This window comes from Nicotiana tabacum, chromosome 9 (genome assembly GCF_000715075.1).
Source record: "Nicotiana tabacum cultivar K326 chromosome 9, ASM71507v2, whole genome shotgun sequence".
Classification (NCBI taxonomy): domain Eukaryota; kingdom Viridiplantae; phylum Streptophyta; class Magnoliopsida; order Solanales; family Solanaceae; genus Nicotiana; species Nicotiana tabacum.
Window position 1 is genome coordinate 119,265,553 of NC_134088.1, and position 23,494 is coordinate 119,289,046.

Here is a 23,494-nt window from a genome sequence, read left to right on the forward strand (position 1 = left end):
CGATTAATTGATATCCAATAACTGATATTTTATTGGTTTTATTATTGATTTAGCATATTTATAAACATATTGTCGAATCGCCAAATCGACTAATACCCATCCAGCAACAACCATTTTGAGGTCACTTAAAGACCAAAGTGAATATCTAAGGATCATTTGGGAACAAACTAAAAATCGAAAACCAGCATGACACACATTTATACTCCATTCTTTCCAAATTTATTGTCATATTTTGTTTCTCGAAATTCAAACTATGTGAACTTTGATCAATATTTAAAAAATATAACATTTGAATGTATTGACATGAGAAGAATAGTAATTTGTAGTACTTTTTATATAATTTTTAAATATTAAATTGATCCTTGAAAGATTGTTTAAATTGACTATTGAAAAGGAAAACATGACAACTAAAAAGGAAGGAAGTGACTATTTAAGAACAATGGAAAGTTTAGGATCTAAGTTCAATTTTTAAAACTCTATGGGCGCAGACGCTAATTTTCAACCATCAAAGTGAGTCAAAAAGCAATTCACTTTATACTCCCAAGTTGTATTTCCTTACTTCAGAAAACCCCCTCTGGTTACACACATCTCCTTAAACCCCACTACGTACAATACTAGCAGCATAACGTACAAGCTAGAGAAACATGGAAGCGAAGATCGGAAAATTCATGGAATCGGTCGGAAATTTCTTCAGCGGCGGAGATCAGATTCCTTGGTGTGATTCCAATATTGTCACTGTAAGCACCTTATTTATCAATAATTTTGCAATTTGATTTATAAAGCTTTGGTGGGTTTATCAGTAAATTGCTATTTTATCAATACATCTGTTTTTTTCATTTGAAATTTTGTATAGTTGGTGTTTATCCTATGATCTCTAGGTATTCGTGCAGACTCAGTGAAAGATTGAGCATAGCGTTACCTATTAGTTGAGAATATGTTTGAGATGTTAGCACTTTTACTTTAGGTCCTTGTATCAACGAAATGATTTAGCCTTTCAGAGATTTATAAGTTCGGAAATATAGAGAACTTATGATAATTTTTATGTCTATTTGCATAATATTGGGATGATATAAGTTTAAATGGTGTAACATGGTCAGTGAGGATTCATATAGTTGACTCCAAATTTGGTTGGGACTGAGGCATAGTTGAAGTTTGTTTGTTTGTTGTTTCTTTATTTTGAAGTTGAGAAGGAAAGAACTAACTCAGATGGGTTTTGCGGCAAATTATGGAGTAGCCTGTTTAGGTGCATGCTGAGGGATTCTTTAGCTGAAGGTCGGGTGTGTGTGCGTGTGGTTTTTTTGGGGGTGGGAGTGGGGGGAATAAAAATGGTTAGGGATGGTTTGAACAAAGAAATGTGGATAAAGAGGAAATTTCAAAATTATAAGTTTCGGTTTAAGATTTTGGAAGGCACGTTTTCAAGTGGTTTTCAAATCAATCCAAAATAAGAGCTCAAAATGAACTTTGCTTTTTATTTTTTTATTTTTTCCGAGCAGTATGAATATGTTTGCAATGGGTTTGATTTATATAGAGCGGCGATCTGGAGAATATTTACATTTTAAGTGCAACATAATTGACTTAGCAAGTGATTTACCAATTTTAGCTTCCCCAGTCCTTCTTTGTTTTACTTTCAATAGTTGTCTTTTGAGGTCTTGATCTCATTTCCAGAAGGTAACATAAATCAGTAGCTTTAAGCAAGAAAGAAATATATGTTAGAGAAACACAACCACCCGAGAGATGAAAAGCTTCCAGGTAAAATGAGTAAGCTGTCGTGGCAACTTTACTACAAACTATTTATATGATGTATATCAGACTGGTGTTGCTTACTTTGTTGAAAGACAGTACCATTTTTAACTACTATTGGAGTTCAGATATGAGATATGACTCTCAAGTGATTTCTGAACTCAAATCAGAGGCACTTAAAGCATATCTGATGCCCACAAACCATTCCACTCAAGACAACAGAACAAAAGAGTTTAGGTCGGTCTGCTCACTTGGCTCTCTGGAGTCTGGATGATCGTGCGTCAATTTTGTGTGTTTTCCTTGAATAATCATTACACATTCGAAGCAGAAATTCATTGTGGGGTGCCAACCATCTCTAGGGATTCATGGTGTTGATAATTATAACAGGGACTAAAGGGGAGAGTATGTTTGAAGGATAGCATAGTAGATAGCATCTTAGGCAATCATTTGCCAACAAATATTTGGAAGATGTTGGTTAACGCGTCTTCCAGAAAGTTTGAAAACTCTCTCTGTATATCTTGCTGAAAGAGACTTGCTTGGTTTAAGAGAATAACGTGTAAATTTATAATTGATTTGCATTTGCTAGCGAGACCTGATCAAGGTAATATTGAGAGTATCTGAGTCTCTCACGAGGGCAATCTGTGTACACTGTACAGGGTTGTGAACATGAAGTTGCTGAGGCGGAAAAAGGTTCCTCTGATGAACTCAAAAGTGAATGCATCATGCGTCTGTCATGGGCTCTTGTTCACTCAAAACGGCCAGAAGACGTGCAACGTGGAATAGCAATGCTTGAAGGTGAGATCTTTAATCCTCTTGCTTTGGAATCCATGCCCCCTTTTCATTCTCGACTCTGGCATGTTCTTGCTTTTCATGCCCCCTGGAATCCATGTTTTGGCTTATAAATTTGTCTTTTCCCTAGCTCTTAATCGTTTTAGCTTTGTACTCCTCTCCCTCCTCCTATCTTCTCCTTTTGCGTTGCAATTTATTGTTGTAACTTCTCTTTTAACCAGCTTCCTTCCTTTGAAATATAGTTCCTACCTGGCTATTTGGAAGATGTCTGACTTATTTTGTCATTTGCAGCATCTCTGGGTGGCAGTAACAGTCCCCTGCAAATGAGGGAAAAGATTTATCTTCTGGCTGTTGGCTACTACAGAAGTGGGGACTATGCAAGAAGCAGACAGCTTGTTGAGCGTTGTTTGGAGGTTTGATCTTTGTCTTTCAATCTTTGCTGGGATATTATCTCTTCACATTGGCGTTAAAAACTTGAGATATTTGTTTCCAGGCTATGATGTTTTCTCTGTAAGTATGTTTTGGACTGAAGTTTTTGGCAGCTTGATTTATGAAATTTAGGAATTGCATACTTGAACTAAGCTCGAGTTCTATTAGTCTTTCAGTTCTTTCAACCTCTGTTTTTCAACAGTCTTAATTTGTAGCTGTTTGAATCTGTAGATTGCACCGGATTGGAGACAGGCTTTGACACTCAAACAAACTATTGAAGACAAAATCACAAAAGGTAGCAAACGGAATATATGTCTTAAATTATTTATCAGAATCTGTTTCTGGTTAAAGAAAGAGTTTAAGGGTTACTCATTTTGCTTTGTCCTAGCAGATGGAGTTATTGGCATTGGCATTGCTGCTACTGCTGTTACTGCAGTTGGTATCCTGGCTGGTGGAATTGTAGCTGCTTTATCCCGCAAGAAATGACCCATCGGTAACCACTAACGTGCATAACGGACTCCCCCGCACTGGTCTATGTATACATCTGAGGTTTTGATACTTCTTTCTTTATAGAAACACTGACAGCTGCAACTGAAGCAAGGATGTAGGTAGCTTTGTTTGATGGTCTTATTTGTAATAATGATGACTTGTCTATGTTCGTCTAAATTCTAGCAGAAATGTTCTATACAACAAGAGTTGGTTTCCCTTCTCCCTCTGATATTCGGGTTTCTTTGCGTATTGAAATCATGAAGGTTTCGCCGAACTCTTAACTTGTTCATAACTGGCTATTTACACACAGTAGCGGATTCAGAAATTTAGACGCCATGGATTCCAGGTTGAGAGAATGAGTCTAAAATGTATATCTAACTCTATCTACACTTTTTTTTACGCACACATATATAAGGAGACTTGAAAGGACTGGGTTTCTCGAGTTAGTAAACGCATGGTTGGATCTGCCATTGTCTACATAGAGAAAAGCATCATTTTTTCTTGTACAATGGAATATTGTACAAGAACAACATATCTTCATCTCTCTACTCGCTTTTTCTAACTCATTTTTTATCGGAAATCACTTGTGGGATTTTACTGGATGCGTTGTTGTTGTTGTTGTTGTTGTTGTTGTCTCTACTCTCTTTCCAACTCATTTTTCATCCCTGCGTTCGTTGATCTTCTTCTCCTTCACTACTTAATCACCTTTCTCTATCCTAATCAATTGCACTTTTAAAGATCGTTTTTGGTTCTCCAAATCCTTAGAAAAATGCACACTTTAGCAGACATTCATCAAAATTTATAGTTCTGCCTCAGTTGTCACACCAATCCCGTTAAACACTGACATTTTAACATAATTCTCGTTCTAGAAGTCATTGAAAGAAGTGTGTTATTTTGCTATAATTTCTGGTAGTTGCTATGTTGCTTTTGAAATGTATAGTAGTCGATTCTGTCCCTTTAAATTAAGTGTTTTTATGATTTATTAAAGGGCAAAGGTTCAAATATGCCCTTGTATTATACGAAATTGAGCACATTTGCCCTTCGTTAATACTTTAGCTCAAATTCGCCCTTACCGTCACATAGTTGGTCTATATATGCCCTTAGAGTTACACAGTTGGCTTATATATACCCTTTTCGAAACGGAATCCAATCAAACTAATTAGCTATTTCGTTAATTGTATTAAAGTGTATTACAAACACTATTTCCTTTTTATTAGTACTTTTTTTTATTTACCTTTCTCTTTTCTTTCTTCTTTTTTCTTTTCTTCATTTTTCCCCCTTTTTCTTTCTCCCTTATCCGATTTCCTCCATTACTTATGTCTTCTCCATTTTCGTCACCAATTTCACTTGACAAAACTCATGAATTCCAATTACTAAGAAAATTCTCCCATAAGGTAATCAAGTTCCAATTTCACTAGCCCTCTAAATAAACGAAATTAAATTGTTCCAAAAATTATGGTTTAAACTTTAAAATAATAAAAGCATCTCAACCTTTAACAATACTCAAAAGACCAAAATATTTAAATTATTTTCAGAAAGATAATTTAATGATTAAAAGCCTAAAGTTCAAGTTGTAATGTTATAAATTTAAGTTGTTAATCTTTTTTCATCTTTTTTCAACTGGATCTATTTTTTTTATTAACTATGAAAATTAGGGGTTTACATGGAACGGGTTGGTTCGGTTTTTATCAAAACCAAACCAAACCAAACCAATTATATCGGTTTGGATTGTTCGGTTTTGTTGGATTTTTCGGATTTTTTGTTACATAAATATTATTTCAATCTTACTTTGTTAAATTTTTTAGAACTAAATATATGTTCAGTAAAAATTAAAAAATTGACAAACATATGATCTATAAAAGTATTCTTATGGGAGAATTTTCTTAGTAATTGAAATTCATGAGTTTTGTCAAGTGAAATTGGTGACGAAAATGGAGAAGACATCAGTAATGGAGGAAATCGGATAAGGGTGAAAGAAAAAGGGAAAAAAAAAAAAGAGAACGAAAAGAAAAAAGAAGAAAGAAAAAAGAAAGGTAAAGAAAAAAAAAAGTACTAATAAAAAGGAAATAGTGTTTGTAATACACTTTAATATAATTAACGAAATAGCTAATTAGTTTGGGTGGATTCCGTTTCGAAAAGGGCATATATGGGCCAACTGTGTAACTCTAAGGGCATATATGAACCAACTATATGACGGTAAGGGCATATTTGAGCTAAAGTATTAACGAATGGCAAATGTGCTCAATTTCGTACTGTACAAGGGCATATTTAGACCTTTTCCGTTTATTAAAAAGCAAAAGGCGCAAAATAAATCGTAGTGATACATTTGGTAGCAAATAACAACAACAACCCAATTAATCCCATAAGTGGGGTTTAGAGAGGATAGAGTGTACGCAAACCTTACGGTTAACTTGAAGATAGAAAGGTTGTTTCTGATAGACTGTGATACATTTGGTAGCAAATTAGAAAAAGTCAAAAGACATTGTGAAATCAAGAAATGTTGCTTACATTAGGGAGAACATTGTAAAACAAAAGGATTCAAGTTAAAACATGATACATATGAGGTGCAAAATGTTCATTTCTACCAACTTTTTCGAGGGAAAAACGAGAAGTGAGGTATCACTATTAGTAGGGATCCGCTTTTATAGTAGACTTTGTCCGATCCCGAATATCATGACTTATCTTCAAATGTGTTTACTCTCAAGTAATCGATGTATTGGTTAATAAAATATATTAAGTCAAGTAATAAAACATGCAAGACTCTGTGGCCCAATGGATAAGGCGCTGGTCTACGGAACCAGAGATTCTGGGTTCGATCCCCAGCAGAGTCGGTGATCGTTTTTTTTTTTTGCTTTCAAACATTTTTTCCAACTCTTTGCCGTTTGTCTGCTTTTAACATTTTCCCTCTTGTTTGTAGGACCTATAAATAAATAAAATGTTTTTTGTTTTCAAACATTTTTTCCATTTCTTTGCCGTTTGTCTGATTTTAACATTTTCCCTATGGTTTGTAGGACCCAAACAACAACAACATACCTAGTATTATCCCACACTGTGGGGTCTAGGGAGGGTAGTGTGTACATAGACCTTACACCTACCTTGTTAGGATAGATAAACTGTTTCCAATACACCCTCGGCATAAGCACCACATTACTGAAAATATAGACAAGAAGGAACAATCCAAAAAAGCCATATAAAAAGTAGAATAAAGATAACAAGATAGTAAGGTGATAACGATGAAAGAAAACAACGGTTAGTCAATTAAAACCCACTACCAACAGAAAGCGATACTGCGTGCCGATACTACTGTTAAGAACACTCTATACTACCTACTCTACTACCCTAATCCTCGACCTCCATACCTTCCTATCAAGGGTCATGTATTCGGTCAGCTGAAGTTGCGCCATGTCTTGCCTAATCACCTCTCCCCACCTCTACTTGCATGAAGGTTTTTGTTGTGAGTTTCACGAAGATCTTATAAAAATCATTTTCCAGAAAAATTCATGGTTAACTGCACAAAGTGAAATAATTGAAGTCAAAAAAATATGACGAATATTACAGCTCCTTTTTCTTAAAGATAATTTTTGAGTAGTTTTGTGTGATAATGAGATCAATGAAACTGTACAAAGTGTAATTAGGTAAAATAGATTAGTCTCAATGTTCGCTTACCAAAACGTAAACATGGATTTAATAAAAGAGATCTTAACCTTTTCGAGTGGCTGGGAAAAAGTAAGATAAAAAATTAGAATTTAAATAGAGATCAAGATGATAAATGAAAGTCAAGGCTGAGTTACTGAATAGTGCTAAAAGATGAGAATCTATTAGTCAAAGAGGTAAAGAATCCCTACCTCTTATTAGTCTATGGATTTTAAACTTATATACACTGATAAATAAACAACAACAACATACCCAGTATAATCCCACAAGTAAGGTATGGGGAGGATAGAGTGTACACAAACCTTACAGCTGGTGAGGTACAAAGGCTGTTTCTAATAGACACTCGACTCAAGAAAAGGTGAAAAGGGAAAAAGAACGAAAGAAGAAGAAAACAAAAGACAAGGAAGAAGGGGAGAAGAGGAGAAGCCGAAGAAGAAAAAGTAACATCAAATAGTAACAACAGGGAAATAAAATAAACAAAGCGAACGAAACAACATGCAAATAATAGATATAGAAGAATATGAAAATACAAGAGTGCTACTAATACTATAGGTAATGAAAGGGGAACTCTCGATTACCTACTAGCCTTCTACCCTAATACACTGACAGTGTAAAATCGCTTGAAAAGAAAGGCAGTGTTATTGAAGTCAATCAAACATCATCTGATCTCAAGTTCATTAAAAAATGAAACATAAACAAAAACTCCACCCAATACTTCAAAACAAATGCTATACATATACAAGATACATTCCAGCAAAATTAGGGACAGGAAAAAGAGAAAAAGCAAAAAAGAATTAAATCACTCCTAATATTCAACCTTTCATCATTCCTCTGTTATTATAGATATTTTGCAATTCACCGCGACTACAACTGTGATGCTTAAGGATGTACACTAAACCAATATTTGAAACTGCTATAACTATAAACAAATTCTTTAGTTTTCGTTCTGCCAACGAAAGCACAACGAAAGCTGCCATGTGATGATCTTTCAATAGCTCTTTCTTTAAGATCCTGCGAAATCCTTACCTTGCTGCTAGAAAAACAGATGCAATAGAAGAAGAAATTGACACGCTGCAGCTTTGGACGTTTGCTATGGATTAACGGTTGCATGCTTCACTTTCTAATAAAAAATCGTTCATATTAAACCTGGAGTTCCTGTCGTCTAGAATCGACTTCCTCAGAAAACGATCCACTTTCTTCTTCATGCTTAAGTGATTCCCCATTTGTATTACATAGTCGGGTTGATAATGTCGGGGATAAAGGTGTGTAACTTGTACCTGCATTTTGATATTACTTTTAGAGCTAGAGCATTTATGATATTAAGTATTTAGGGGAAGAATATCAGTATTTTTCATAAAAATTATAGTATGAAGAATAATGAACCTCTGAAAGATGAACTTCTCTCCATATCTTTGGTAACATGCAACAAGATGGTTCCGGACAGCACAACGATAAAACCACATATTCCTGATATAATGCTCCCAACATTCTGGCCATCCCAGTCCTACATAATTTAGTATAAATAGGTCGATAAGTATGACATCAGAGTTTCGGACAACTAATCATATTCCACATCATCAATATGCAGAAATGTCTTTGACATCCCTAACAGCATAGAATTTTTTGTTCTTGTTAGTCGATATTTCCAAGTCATGTATAATATTGATCTGAGATGACCTTAAATGGAGCGCTATGGTAAGTGAAGATTCATATATCAGACAGTGTTGTCAAAGGAGAAAAGCTCTAAAAAGCGCTCTAGGTCAATTGGGGCTTTAAGCGCAAAACACAATTTTAAGTGTGGGCTTTAGATAAAAAAGGCGCAATGCTAGAAAAAAATAAAAATATATATGTAATTCAATAGAAAAGTAACAACCTATTCTTGAAATAAACAACTCACAATCATTCATATTATTTTCCATAACAACTAATACACTTATTTGCCGATTATATTTGTAGTCTAGCATTGCTCCATTCAAGATAGAATTCATGAGCAATAAGGGGCACGTCTTTGGTGGCTTGCCTACACTGAAGCACAGCTCAAGGGACGCGAAGCGCCTTAAATGAGCCTTTGACAACACTGATATCAGACCTAACTTGATTAGGATTGAGACGCAGTTGTTGGTGTTATTTCCAAGAAAGGGCGGAGCTACCCTTAGCAAAGGATGGTCAGTTGAACACCCTTTGCTGGAAAATAATAAATTGTGTACATAGATCAAATAATACTTTTTATACATACTAGTCTTAGGGTACGCGCTTTGCGCATGTACCTACATTAATAAGTATATATATTAAAAAGTTACATTAACATTTTTACCAATATATTTGAGTTATAAAATAAAAATTAAATAGAAAAATATAAGTTTATGAAAATGAAAATGTTGGTCGAAAGAGGACTTTCTACATATTTAAGTAACCATTTCTAACTGCTTTTAATGAATTTTAAAGTCCTACGAAATATGACTTCATACATAAATGAAAAGAGGCCTTTTCCGTACTTTTAGAGTATATGCAACTATGTGACTATCCCACGTGCAATTATAATGTGTCATTTTAAAAGTACTTATTAAATTTGATGTTGAGTAACAGAGTATCGTAATTGTAGAAGTTAGGCTATTTATATCTAATTATCGTATTTATTAGAATGTTTATTTACATTTTGATACATGAATTTTATAGAAGGCATGTTTGGTCAAAGGATAATGGATATTCTATTGTATACCAGAGAATCAATCATAATTTTTCACGTAAAGGGCTTTTCTTTTTCATTTTACTAAGATAATTAAAGTATGCAAAATTTATGGGAATTCTACATTTGATAATAAATCTAGAATTAAGAATAAGAAAAATCGAAGAAGTGCCGGTCGACTTTATCGACTTCCGTTGTAATTTAAACTTTGTCTTTCTCTAATTTCTTTTTTACTAAGATAAAATTAATTGGTTATAGTTATGCGCCAAAGAGTAATTCAAACATACAATAAGTAATAACTACTTTTTACTTATTTTGTGTTAATTGTTTAATTTATGGTATTAATTGTCTTTTATAAATTACTATGTTACATCATTCAAAAAAGAAAAATTTTGCAGAAATACATAAGAAAGAATTTAATGCATAAAATTCTGTCTACGAATAAAAGACATTCAATGTCAAACAAATTGATAGTTTTGTTATTATCATATCCTTATTTGAGTTAGAAATTGATAAGTTAACAACCTTTTTTTTCTGTCTTAGTTTAATAACAAACTTAGAATATCGAAATAGGAATTAGAAATATTGACTACCATATTTGTAAGTAGAAATATACTGCTTTTGAATTTCTAAATATGAGAACTTTTTACCAATATTAACCAAATTTTAGTTAAAATTAAAGCCCTAAGTATTTAGGTTGTAATTAAATGACTATTCCTAAATATTAGGAAATTAATTAAATGATCATTCCTACATATTAGGAAATTAATATAAATGACTGTTTTGTCTAGTGTGAACTCTATTTTTACAGGGTAAAAAAGACGAACGACATTTCGTTAAGGGCCTTCGTGCTCTTAATATATTAATATAATATAGATATATATTAAATCTTGAACACCATTAGCGAAATTCCTAGCTTCGTTCCAAGTCATGCTATTTTGTGACTGTCCGTAAACTTTGGGATAAATTCCCAAGAAGCGGATTGACTCTAATTGTACTCATCATTCTATAGCAAGCTCAACACAAAGCAACAAAAGAAAAAAAGGTAGATGCTAATACCTTAAACATGATGACACTGGCAACAATAGTCAATGTTGTGAACATAACATAGTATATAGGAGATACAACGGCAGTGTTGAAGGTATCAAGGGCCTGAAACATGGAAAGCAAAAAGTGATGTTAAAGAAGAGATTATCAGTTTACACTAGAAATCAGGAATCAGGAATAATAAGAGGAAGATGCTATCACACTATTTAAGATTGATACCCTAAAGAAGTTCAAGAATAAATGCTAAAATTTCAAGAAAGGCTGCATACAGTACCAACAAGAAAATGAAGTAGTGTCTGAAGATTGACAAAGAAAAAAAATAAAAAAAATATGATATCTGCAACGAGAACGACCTTCATAAAACAATAGTATCTAAAAGTTAATCTAAAACTCTTCAATTAGATGTTTTAGAATCTTTATCTAGAAACTGTTTTTTCAAGAGATATATGATACTGATTTTTCAGCCTTCCTCAAATTCTTCTGTCACTTCTTTCATTGCTTCATTGTTAATATACTTTGTCAATATACTATTATTCTAGAAAATCAACTACAAGGACTGAATGAAACCTAGACACATAAAGTTACTGTCATGATAAAATGAATTCATTTTGATGAAAATCAACCCATCATGCAGTTAAAGATTTTTGCACCTTTTATAAAGTTTTTGAGTTGCAATGAAATGGTTTTGGCATTGTTCGAGGGAAGTTGAAGGGGACCCTTGGAGCAATGGTAAAGTTGTCTCCGTGTGACCTATTACCTATATGTCACGGGTTCGAGCCGTGCCGTGAAATAAGCTACTGATGCTTGCATCAGGGTAGGCTGCCTACCTTAAAACCTTGCATGAATGCGGGATGCTTCGTGCACCGGGCTGCCCTTTATTGTTTGAGGGAAGTTCTAAGTTGACAATGTTGGTATTTGAAAATAAGGAATAAGATAAAGCTCAAAATTATAATATTTTTCTATTCAATAATCTGAAAGAATAAACTTCTTGACAAAGCCTCTCTCTCATGACTTGCAATATACAAAATTAGAGGCTGCCTTGTACTTCTCTGATGCAGTAAATAGTATACTGATAAATAATAGCACAATAACTGACAGATTTTGAAGGGGTGGAATACGGCTTTGTAAAGATTAGAACATGGCTTATAATTTAGATAATGGTTGGAGCACCAATGAGGTTCCTGTTAGTATAGCTGGATGTGTTTTATAGAGAATAATATTTTCGCGTAGTTCTCTACAATTTGATATACTTCTTGTATATGGTGTTTCCCCCACAACATCAACAAACTATTACTTTATCGATAAAAGGAAAAGCACAACAAAGGGAGAAAAAAAGGCAAAAGAAAATGAACGGATTAGAAATATCGTCTATCTTTCCTTGGGCATAATATCTGACAGTGCAAAGGATTTGCATTATCTCAAATATCACCCAGATTGAAACGAATGTAGTGTCGTCAGCTGCCAATTCATTGGTTCCAAGATGATCAAGAGAAAAGCAATAAGAGATTAATATACAAAGAAGTGGAGATTCCGATAAGTAGAGAACAACATTACTTGGAGCATACTTAGAACCTCCTTTAGACTTGAAAAATTAGCAAGTAAAGGGGGGAAAAAAGATCTGGCAATCAGAAATATTATCAAGAGACTAAATCTAATACCAGGTAAATGTAAATATAACAAATTTGAACCGAAACTTGATGAATCAGGCTTCACGCAAGGATCATATAAAAAGACAGTTTTTTTCTTATTTTTATTGTTATTTTCATTAGTTAAATATCAGTAAGAGAAGTACAAACAGGGCAATTTTCCCAAACTGTTTACCTAATCTACGTAGTATCATAGTTTCTACTTTCTCACCTGGTTCTTACTTCTATAAATGAATAAATAGGAAAAGAGAGGGGCAAAAAGAAGGAAACAAGGAATTCAAAGAAAGAGGACAAGGTGAGCAGAAAATTATCAGGGCACTCTTAGAATCTCGAAGGATGAATTAGCAGTCAATTTGAAGAGGAAGTTTGTGGACAAAATGTGTTACATTACAAAAATAATTAGAATAGTAGCTACTCACCTTATTGAGATAGTTCATTTGTGTAACGACGCAAACTGCGACAACAAACATAAAAAACCAGGTTTCCGGATACATCAACTGGTTCTTTCCTTCAACAGTTAACTTTAGTGAAGTACCAAGGGCTTTAACACTCATAACCTGCATATTAAACAGAATAGAGGGACATAAATTCTAGTAATTACAGAGATTTTTGTTATTCACTTAACCGGCAGAAATAAGATTTGCAGAAATTGAGCATTTAGAAGATAGACCACAAGGCAAGAGCATCCAATTTAAAGTTTTACCGAGAGAGAACCCATCAATGAGCATATTCCAGTGAAAACAAGGACGTTCGAGTGTCCACATTGAGGAGCAAAGTAGAAGACAAGAATGAAAACCAAGACAAGCACCGATCCTACATAGAGCAAAAATGCTGGAATTGAAAAGAAAATGAAGTTAGAAAAGTGTAGATGGTCGCAAAGGAACTAGACGATTTGGTCAAGATAGAAGCGTCTCACCTTTCTGAGTTGCCATGTACCATATTTCTTTGACAGAAGCGATAGCATGCTCCTGTGGTGCGTGGATAACTATCACGATAGAACCAGCAATGCACATCACACAACCCAAAATTCCAAGAGGATGCAACTTTTCCTTCAAAACAATCTGAGCTAGTGCAGCACTGCAAGAGTTTTTGGCCATAAAAACAGTTAAACAACCAAAAGTATATCTTCAGTCTTACCGAATCACCAAGATTACACACCTGACAATGATACTCAATGCACCAAGAGGGGTAACAAGAACTGCCGGAGCAAATGCATATGCCACAAAATTCGCAACCTCTCCGACAATCACTATGAGAAGCAAAACAACAAGAACATCCTATGGACAGTCAGCCAATGGCCAAGAAAGAAAAAACTAGACATAGGACACACCTTACTTCTGTTAGAACAAATTCAGGAAACATATCAATAACATCAATAGGCTAGGTGGTTGATTAAGATAACTACAATAACAACTACTACTATGCCTCAATCACAAGCAAATTAAGGTCGGTTATATGAATCAACAGTGACCATATCGCTTCATTAAAGCTCATCTACGACCAATATTAGTACAAAATTATAAAAGAAAAAAGAAGAAGAAAGGACCACACTAACCAATTATTAATCTTACTTCCAAAAAAATTTCAATAAATTATATTTAAATATACACTTCTACCAGTCCTTTCTAGCAGTAGCACTGTATCAAAACATTCTAAGAACACACACACACAGACAAAATGCTGTAATTAAGGATATTAGGACAGCAGAAAACAGAAACAAAAAGGAGAAAACTTACTTGTGACCATTCCAATCCACCAAAGGGGCTCCAATAGATATGAATACCCACCAACACCTACAAAAATAAAAACCAAGAAAACTCAAACAAGATTCATGCTACAGAACAAGCAACAAAAAGCCAAAAAGATTAAAACTTTACACACTTCCATAATAGAACAAACAGAAAATTAGAGACCCCACATACCAGCTCTAACACCAGAGACTACAGCAGCTCTTCTAAGACCTTTTTTCTTGATTATAAAGCTTGCCCCTATAAACACACTTGAAAGCAAAGCCAAAATGATCCCAGTCATATTATCTTTAGAAAAAACCATGTTTAAAAAACCTCTGTTTCTTTTTTCTTTCTTCTTCTTCTTCTTCTTTTTTTCTTCATGGAAATGTGAAAATCATCAACTTTTCTTTATTGGGTCATCAAATCTTGAACTCAATCACAGAAAAGTTCCTTTCTTTTTTACACTTGTTGTTTTTTTTAATAGGATTGTATTGGCATATTGTATGTGCTGCAATTTGTCAGATCCAGCTCATTCTTGAAGATAGCACAAATGGGTCCTACGATGTCTGACACTGGAGAAAATACCAGCCTTAGATCATAGTCATCTAAGGTATATACTCATTCTTGATTCATGATTCTTGTTTCTTGTTTCATGTGCATATCCTCACATGCGATTTTTATGTTAAGAAAATATGTATGCCTCTTGGAAAATATTAATTAAAATGAGTTTTGAACTTTTTTTTTTATGTCTTAAAATATATTATTTATTTCAAAAATAATTAATATTAAAGGTAAAATAAAAAAAATATTTTTGTTTCGAACTTCTAAAATGATAACTAATCCGAAAAACTATTTTAAAAAATTATGACAGATAATTTAAGATGGGATATTACTTTTCCAAATTAACACAATTTTAACCGGGTAAGAACTTTTATGCTAAATTACATATATTAAAAATAAATTTTTCTACATAAAGTTATTTGACTTTTTAAATATTAATTGTGCCACATAATAAATTTTCTTAAGGAATGTTTTACTGCTCCCTTTGTCCAAATTCTTGTTGGGTTTGATAGTTAAAGTTATATGTATATACCAAAAAAGAAAAAGAATCTAATTAGTGGTCCTAAATTGACTTTTATGCTCATTTGACCAAACTTTCAGAGTAACAGAAACTAGAAAATGAGAGTCGTCATTTCTTAAAATAGGATACAAATACTATGAAATTGTTAAATTTGTGAAACACTGCAAATAATGCTTTTTTAATAGTCAAACATCAAGAGTTTTATTTGCTTGATTTTGATCTGACGATTGGGATTATTTAAATGACAACCATTTTAAATGATAGCTTTCTTTAAATGTGAGAATTTTACTGGTTATAGTGGTAACTATCATCTACAATCTTGATCACCATAAATTTCTTTTTCTTTTGAAGGAAGTGAGACAAATGATATTTTTTTTTGTTTTTCTTAATAATTTAGCTTCAATCTACTCATCTCTATGACTTGAATCTTATGTCAGTATATTATTACATCGTGCTGTATCGTTGACCTACTAGGCTGGAGTATATATCTAGTGATTTAATACTCCTTTCGTGAGAACAGTTCCATGTGAATATGCTTCACCCCTACATGTCCAATCAATTGTTGTGCCTCAACCCATTTCGGGAAGAACCAACTAACTCTAGGTTCGAGTGGTATTTCACCCCTAACCACGACTCCCTCGGTGATTCTTCAACATCAGTCGGTTCAAACCTCCACTTAAGATCACCCAAGTACGGGTCCATAAGCAATAGCCCTATGAAGACTCGCTTCGGCGATGACTCCGGTGGATTCCCTTAACCAAGCTACTGCCAACCAAATTGTAGAGGGATCCATTGGAAAAGATGCTGATACATCAAGATTTTGTGGTACTGACATTGCCATTTGCCACAACAAAGATGTAGAGTGACCCTTCGTTGCTTAGTGCAGAGCAGTCCTATTATTGATTAGTAATCTGATAAAAAAAGATAATTAATCAGTTGTAATATGTTAAACTACATTAATCATGTAAAAATATTCAATTGTAACTACTCCAGGTTGAGGTGAAGAAAGTAGTGGTCGTGCGCAGTGGAGGAGGAGAGGGCAGTGAGTAAACAACAAGAATAGCATTGGTCACCAACCATTTAACCCAAAAAATAAAATAAAGATGTGACAAAACAATTAGGAAGAGCAAATCAAAGCTAAAAGATCTTTACAGAGTAAACATAATTTCACTAAAAGAAAGAAGAAGATATAACTCAATGTAATAATACATTAACAAAAAAGAAAATATAAGTTACACAATAGCTATATCCAGAACATCAAGTGATTAAAAGTAACAACAGTTCAGGGAAAAAAATCATGAATTCAGCAAGCTCCGAGCAGCTTCCAAACTCAGTTCTTCATTCACCTGAAAGTCATGAAGGTTTCCAAAGTATAACTTACAGCAGAAAGTTTTTAGGCGATTGGCTAAAACGAAATGAAGATACACATTATAAGTGAATCATACGTAGAGAAAGCAGGAAAATTTTCTGCTTGGGTTACTTCAGAAGTATTTACTTACAAGTTTCCTGTAAACTTGTTGAAATGCCTTGCAAAAAGTTTCCGCTTCCGCTGGACCCATCTGTAGAAAGCCAGACCAACACCTTGTTAGTCGTTATCACAGATGATGTATTTTTCTTTTTTATAACCGAGAAATTCCTGAGAGGTAGCTGGTGTACGGTTCAAAGTTCCGTGGATAATCTGTCAGCCCCTCTTGAATACCAGGCTTTTAGCTTTCGGCAGGAATCGAACTCGTGACGTGCACCTAATCTACATATCATGTGTTGTGGTCTTACCACTCTTACCACTGAGCCAAAGCCCCGGGGGCTAGTAAGATGAAATATTGTACACAAACCATCTGATGAAGTTTTGTTCAAGACATTCTCAACCGTCTAACTAGGATTATAATTATTGAGTTCAACTCTCAACGAGAGCAATACTGCTTGCTTGGTCATTCAGCAGCTTTTTCAGTAGTTGTTCCTACCTAATCGTCCCTTCTAACATAGCACAAAACATAAATGACTTTTGAATTAAATGTGCTGTAGTTTTAGCTATATTATTTCGGTCTTCTAGGTCAGAAAAATCTCCAGGGTGGTGATCATTTGAACTAATTCGCCTTCTAATGCCTCTAATTAAAGCAGTCCTCCTAAACGTTTCCACCAAATTCTATTACTTCCAGAAGCCTCATGCTAATCGAAAATGGGCATTTGGTTAAACTTGCATTAGTACTTAACCAACAAACCATTCAACTTCCTCCCCAATCTGAAGGTATCGATTTAGGAGTTTGTTTATGTATCCTCTTTGATCATTGATGGAATATGAACTATTTATCAAAATTTGATGATTTATCCCTAGGAAGAATCATTAAAACAGCCCAATGAAAGAATTATTAGGATGTACAGACCTAAGGAAACACTGTAGTAATGAACTCACTCCATCTGCTCAAGCAATTATATGAAGGAATAACAGATTCAGAACAATAAGACGTATTAATAACCCCCCTATAGTATGCAGACATGAATTCAAAGCAAAGTTTTGAATCTACTAGGCATAGCTGGACAATATCTAGTAGTACAGCATAGGGATCTTCACTCTACGCAAAAATTACATAAACAACGATTATAACAGGACACACCTTTTTCTCAGCAGCTGCTTTTAGTTTGCCCCAAAATGCTTCTGTAACAAGAAAGTGATTCAGTTACTGAGATCTTTCCATAAAGGTGTAAGAGATACAAACTGAGCAATCTCAATATTGCCAAATAACTTCATTACCATTAAAAATAATTTCAACTCTGAAAAGAATCAAAATAAGTAGAGTTTTTGAATTTTATTTTCAATATCAAAAAATTTAGATAGGTTTTTGGAATTTAAATTACTAACAAGAAGATTGCTGCAGAAACTTTAAGAGGGGACCTCCGAAAAGAGAAGAAAATGAAAACAAAAGACAGTACGCAGTAACTTAAGATGGATATTAAATGACTAACAATCTCTAAGAATATATACTTTAGAGAAATGAGCGCACCCTTAAGAAACGCAGTTGAGTAGGTTGTTTAGTTTTTACGATCTAAAGACAGCAGTATTCTCATGCAGGTTGAAAATTCCAAAGTTATTACTACATGATAAAGAATAGTTTTTGGTCATTTTCACCCGAGCAAAGCAACTGATAACGTCATAACATACCACCATGATCCATTGCTCGAGTACTGGACTCTACACTTCCCTTACTATGCCCGTCTAGCAATTGCTTCACCTGATGAAGCTTTTGGTGTTAGGAGAAATAATCATAACCTGAAAGCAAAGCTTCAGACGATTACATAAGGAAAAATTTCTGCCATACCTCCTCTTTCTGCTTGGATTGGGAAGTTGATTGCCTTGATGTATCCAACTCAAGCTGATGGGAACAACACAACACAAAGGAGAGTCAGCAGGTAAGACGATTAAAAAGAAAGCACTAGGAAACTGAAGAAGAAAAAGAACCAGCTGGAAAATAAATGAAACTAGCACTAGATGAGATCAATATGATCAGGATGGGAGCATGACAGGTATTGGGATATACTTGTCTAGAATTCACACTTTCACATCTCAGATATTTGAATTCTATTTCAGCAATCCCACATTCATTGAAGCATAAGAGTTTACAGTTGGACATCCCTCCATTTCACATCTTCCTCATTTACATCCAAAAAAAGTTGAGTTAAATCCCACCATACAGCAGAGTTTACATCACTCTTTTCTATTTTTGGACCCTAACAAAAAGGCTATGAAATCATGTAATACTACTCCAAAGGGAATAGAAGACAAACAACCTAATAGAGCCTTTAGGCTGGTATGGACTATGGAGTGGACTTTTGTTGAGATTTGAATACTTATGAGTGTATAACTGTAGATTCAGGGCAGAAAGAAGCTGAAAGAGGACAATTGCTTTTTATTGTTTAGACCATATCAGTTAATTCTGTGAAGTAATAGACCAAGCAGGGGATATTGATATTAATTTACAGTGATGAATTTAAATCACATTACACTAGAAAAGCAATTCAGTTTGACAACGTTTCTTCCAGTAAATGGAAAAGCCAGTTTTTTTATAGACGTCTCTTGCTTTATCGAAGGTTGATATAGAGAATAAATTCCTATATTTCTTATCTAAGCTCACCTACTGCCTTCTTTCCAGAGCAACATAAATTCTTTTTAAATAGATGCATATAAAGACAATGTTGGCCTATTAATTCATTCGCGCTTCAAGGGGGAAAAAAGGAACAATCAAGGTAATGGCTTCAAAAGCTCCTTTTATACTCCACAATTGGATTCAAACTTAACATAAACTTCACAGGCTGTTTGAGTTGCTAAAATCACCAGGCCTACGACTAAAAATTCAGCATCCCAATTTGGTCCAAGATTCCACAAAGCAAGTTGGATCAACCAAAAAAATGAGAACTTTAGCACGATAATTCTAGGAGAAGTTACAAATAATTATACATATATTATACACTAATTATGTATAATATATACATTTTTGGGCTATTTTATTGGCGGGCAGCTATTTAAGTTAATTTCTCATAATTTTTTAAAAATTGTAATTTCTAAGTCTTGATTAGAAAAAGTAACCCTAACACTGCAAATCTCAAAATTTAAAAATAAAATAAAAAGGAAACATTTTACTTGCAGAAAATTGATGATAATGGGGAAACTCAGATTACTTAATAAGCTCCAAGTTTTAAAAAAACTACAGCATGAAAACACCCAAAACATCAATTTGGAGCTTAATAACCTTAATCAAGTTCAAAATCAACTTGAATCAAGTCAGCATATAATAACCTTAATCACCCTACTTGAGAACTTGATTAGAAAAAACCCAAAACCCAGAACCCCCCCCCCCCCCCCAAAAAAAAAAAGATAATCAAGTGGGTATTAAGTGAAAAGGATACTTAATTAGAACCCATTTTTTCAATTTTAATGAATGATTTATTAAAGATTGCTCATTTATAGAGAGGAAAAAGGGGAGAGCTTTACGTAGTAATCGGGAGAGCGAACGGCTGGGAAGAGCTCAAGAAGGCGTCTAAATTCTTGCTCGTCCATTTTTCTGATCTCTCTTCTGCCAAAAACTGCTGGAGAAAGTGTGTTGTTAAAATTTGCTTAAGATGAGCGGAAACAAGCGTTGGGAAAGGAAAAGAAAGGAAAAAGGGAATTTATAAGCAAGCGTTGGATTTCAGATATTGCGATTTATAAAATCGCATTCTATTTTGCGCTTTATAAATTGCATTCACCTCTGCCTATTATAAGTCGCATTCAGTCATATATGTATGCTATATTAAAAGTACGAACACCTATCAAAATATTAGTTCGTCTTTTTTATGTTGGATATACTTGTAATGTAATCACTATTTTTTTTTTTGGGGCAAAATTAAAAATTGCCTTGTGCTTGCTTTTAGGTTTAGGATTCTTTAGAATTGGGATTCTTTCGTTATAGACTTTTTTTCCTTTGGTCTTTTCCCCCCTTAGTTTTAGGGATTCTTTAAATTTTTTATTTATTACGATGTGTATTGTAAATCAATTAATTTTAAAGACTTAATTATTTCCTTACATCAAAATAACTATATCAGATTTTAAAACTTATTCCTATGAAATCGGTACAATAACACTTCTATTTATAATCCAAGGAAACAAATAAAAGCAGGCGTAATAATTATTTCCTTACGTCATTATTACTATATAGATTTTAAAAACTCATTCCTATGAAATCGGTACAATAACACTCCTACTCATAATCAAGGAAACAAATAAAAAACCCTATATAAAAGAACCTTAACAATGAAAAGAATGCATTAGGCTACAATTCTATTGTTTTCTCAATCGTTTTGCTCTATTGATATTATAATGTTATGTAGTCTTGTTTTAGTGCTTTCTATGATTTATGCTACATGTTGGTATTACCCGATATATCGCATTAGTAGATATATCATTCTTAGATTTTGTGTTTATTTTCTTGATGCCTCTAATGGTGTTTCATGTGTAGTTTTTATTTCATAACTTTGGGAAATTAACTTTTTAATTGATGTTGCTTTAATACTAGGAATATGCATCTACTTAGGTTTTGTAAATTTCTATATCGGTTGCCTCTAGAAAAATAAAATCCACCAACAATATTATTTAGGAACACAAACTTTAATTATTTTTAAACTCCTGCTCAATTGAACACCATCATATAAATCGAGACAGTGAGAGTATTACTTTGAATTATGCTAATTCCTCCTTTCATGTTGTAATTTTCAGGACTTTGGATGACATTAACCTGATTAAATGGACTACGAGGTATGTGACATTCATATCTCTTTCACTGCTGTTGATTTATTTGTGTTTATTTTTCAAGTTTCCTACTTAGCATATGATCTTCTTTTAAGGTTTATCATAGATATTATCAGTTTCTTATGCCTAATTTGATTTTCATCAACAGTACTCTCACTGAGAGGGAGAGCCACCAAATATATTTACATGTTGATTTGTTCATCCATGCAATATAGCGACAATTGGTATAAATGACACATTTTTAATAATCACATTTTGATCTCGAAATGAATGTCAGGAAACATTTATAGTAGAATATTTTTTTTATGAACTCATTAATTTCTTACTCATCATTTGACCTTTAATAATTAAAGAACTTTATTGTTTTCCTTGTATTAGATTTTAGTTAACAATTTTTTTATTATTTTCGTGTATGACATTAGAAAAATAGTAAACCTTTTTTAGAGCTTTTAAGTTTTACTCTAAATTTTCATGTTCACAATAAAACAAGAAATATTCCAAAATATACGCATTCTTGCTTTTTTACACCTTTAAATCTTTTTTATTTTATTTTATTATAAAAGTATGAAGCTCTGTAACGAGACATTGGCAGATATTTTTAATAAACATATTACATCAAAACTATATCGCTAATAACGGTTTGATATAATCTATCTACAGAGGTGGATTCAGAATTTAATATTTATGTGTTTCAATAATGACTTCGAGTAAATTTTCTATAGTAACTGGATTTACATTCAAACATTTATAGATATTTAGTGAATTTTTCGAACACATTTACACTATTTGGACAAAAAGCTACCGAGTTCACGTGAACCCGTAGGTCGCAAGGCGAATCAACCCATGTCTATCTATTTCTATATCTATGTTATTATAAAAGCATGAATATTAAAACGTTGAATGTTAAATGACGAAAATATCCTGAAAATTTAACTGTCTTTTATGCCCTTTGAAAACTAATTAATTCGAATAATTATATGGCTTTCGATTGGATAAAATTGCAATACTTTTCTAACAAGTGTTTGAAATCAACTAAACTTGACCTATATACTTCCATGCTGGACAAATTTTGTGCTTGACCACGTCTAAGATATAATTGAAGAATTAAGGTAACTAATCACAAATTAAATAGAATACAACCACAAAGTGAAAATTCGAGTTGCGGGAGAATTTCATGAATTTTATCCTAATCGAAAATGTAATTGTGGGAGAAGTATGTTCTATGGAGTCCCAATTGAAGGTCTTATTATATTAAAACTGAGTGACCTATTACTACATTTCAAGTCTTCCCGGTTCTCCAAATTCTCGAAAGAAAAGTTCAATATACTCCATAAGAGTAGTGGAGAACCACTCATCGACGCTAGATTGAACTTCATATTTTAGACTTTAAAGTTAATTATAAATTTGTCAATATTAATGTGATTAAAATAGCATATCTATTAAAATTACAAAAGATACATCCATGACATTAGTTACATAACTTTGATATAAATTAAAGGAACTATATCTAATTTTTCCTATTTTTGTTAATATTATATACACGTATAAATTTATTGTTTTGACATGTAAATTTGTAATGATTTACGCAGAATAACACGTGCAACGCACGTAAACATAAACTAGTTTACTCAATAATGCTTAATCAGTTAAATTTTATGTAGGCGCTTAGTAAATACATTAAATATGCGTTATGCTACATTGAAGAATAAATTATTACTTTGTAGAGGACAAATCTCATCTTTTTTTAAAGTCATTCTCTACCAGAGAATTATAAATAAAGAGCTAAAATTTTGGGGGGAAAATTATATGAATACGATTAAGGATCCAAACGCGGATCGAGAATGGAAAAAAATTGAGGCGTGTCCATTAGCGAATATAAATCACATTCAATAATGTTACTTATAAATCTCATTCAAAAAATGCGAC

At 33.3% G+C, this 23,494-nt stretch overlaps 3 protein-coding genes and 1 non-coding gene across 4 annotated transcripts; 2 read left to right on the forward strand and 2 right to left on the reverse strand.

The window, feature by feature from the left end:
* The first annotated feature begins 512 nt into the window (after positions 1–512).
* On the forward strand, positions 513–3,643 carry LOC107796247 (mitochondrial fission 1 protein A). The gene is made up of 5 exons (XM_016618998.2): positions 513–737; positions 2,397–2,535; positions 2,821–2,942; positions 3,190–3,253; positions 3,350–3,643. The coding sequence occupies exons 1-5, from the start codon at positions 645–647 to the stop codon at positions 3,442–3,444; spliced, it is 513 nt and encodes a 170-aa protein (XP_016474484.1). The 5' UTR covers positions 513–644; the 3' UTR covers positions 3,445–3,643.
* Positions 3,644–6,205: 2,562 nt separating this feature from the next.
* On the forward strand, positions 6,206–6,278 carry TRNAR-ACG (transfer RNA arginine (anticodon ACG)). Its single transcript has one exon. It is a non-coding gene; the product is annotated as a tRNA-Arg (tRNA).
* A 1,515-nt stretch (positions 6,279–7,793) lies between these two features.
* LOC107796245 (putative magnesium transporter NIPA6) lies at positions 7,794–14,721 on the reverse strand. Its single transcript, XM_016618997.2, has 9 exons — positions 14,403–14,721; positions 14,217–14,273; positions 13,639–13,729; positions 13,397–13,557; positions 13,184–13,311; positions 12,900–13,037; positions 10,847–10,939; positions 8,485–8,605; positions 7,794–8,378 (listed from the first exon to the last, which is right to left on the reverse strand). The coding sequence occupies exons 1-9, from the start codon at positions 14,530–14,532 to the stop codon at positions 8,242–8,244; spliced, it is 1,056 nt and encodes a 351-aa protein (XP_016474483.1). The 5' UTR covers positions 14,533–14,721; the 3' UTR covers positions 7,794–8,241.
* Positions 14,722–16,384: 1,663 nt separating this feature from the next.
* Positions 16,385–20,478, reverse strand: LOC107796244 (uncharacterized). The gene is made up of 6 exons (XM_016618996.2): positions 20,276–20,478; positions 18,606–18,659; positions 18,449–18,518; positions 17,904–17,944; positions 16,791–16,850; positions 16,385–16,637 (listed from the first exon to the last, which is right to left on the reverse strand). Exons 1-6 carry the CDS (start codon positions 20,339–20,341, stop codon positions 16,587–16,589), a joined length of 342 nt encoding a protein of 113 aa, XP_016474482.1. The 5' UTR covers positions 20,342–20,478; the 3' UTR covers positions 16,385–16,586.
* Between the last annotated feature and the right edge of the window lie 3,016 nt (positions 20,479–23,494).

Excerpts from the sequence above, each read along its gene's own strand:
- LOC107796245 (XM_016618997.2), bottom strand. The coding sequence starts at position 14,532 with ATGGTTTTTTCTAAAGATAATATGACTGGGATCATTTTGGCTTTGCTT. Across the intron at positions 14,274-14,402 it reads AGTCTCTGGTGTTAGAGCTG|GTGTTGGTGGGTATTCATAT; the intron begins GTATGTGGGGTC and ends TTATTTTTGTAG. Across the intron at positions 13,730-14,216 it reads GTGGATTGGAATGGTCACAA|TGATTGTCGGAGAGGTTGCG; the intron begins GTAAGTTTTCTC and ends TGCTTCTCATAG.
- LOC107796244 (XM_016618996.2), bottom strand. The coding sequence starts at position 20,341 with ATGGACGAGCAAGAATTTAGACGCCTTCTTGAGCTCTTCCCAGCCGTT. Across the intron at positions 18,660-20,275 it reads TTCGCTCTCCCGATTACTAC|CTTGAGTTGGATACATCAAG; the intron begins GTAAAGCTCTCC and ends TGTTCCCATCAG. Across the intron at positions 18,519-18,605 it reads AATCCAAGCAGAAAGAGGAG|GTGAAGCAATTGCTAGACGG; the intron begins GTATGGCAGAAA and ends AAGCTTCATCAG.
- LOC107796247 (XM_016618998.2), top strand. The coding sequence starts at position 645 with ATGGAAGCGAAGATCGGAAAATTCATGGAATCGGTCGGAAATTTCTTC. Across the intron at positions 2,536-2,820 it reads TGGAATAGCAATGCTTGAAG|CATCTCTGGGTGGCAGTAAC; the intron begins GTGAGATCTTTA and ends TGTCATTTGCAG. Across the intron at positions 3,254-3,349 it reads TGAAGACAAAATCACAAAAG|ATGGAGTTATTGGCATTGGC; the intron begins GTAGCAAACGGA and ends TTGTCCTAGCAG.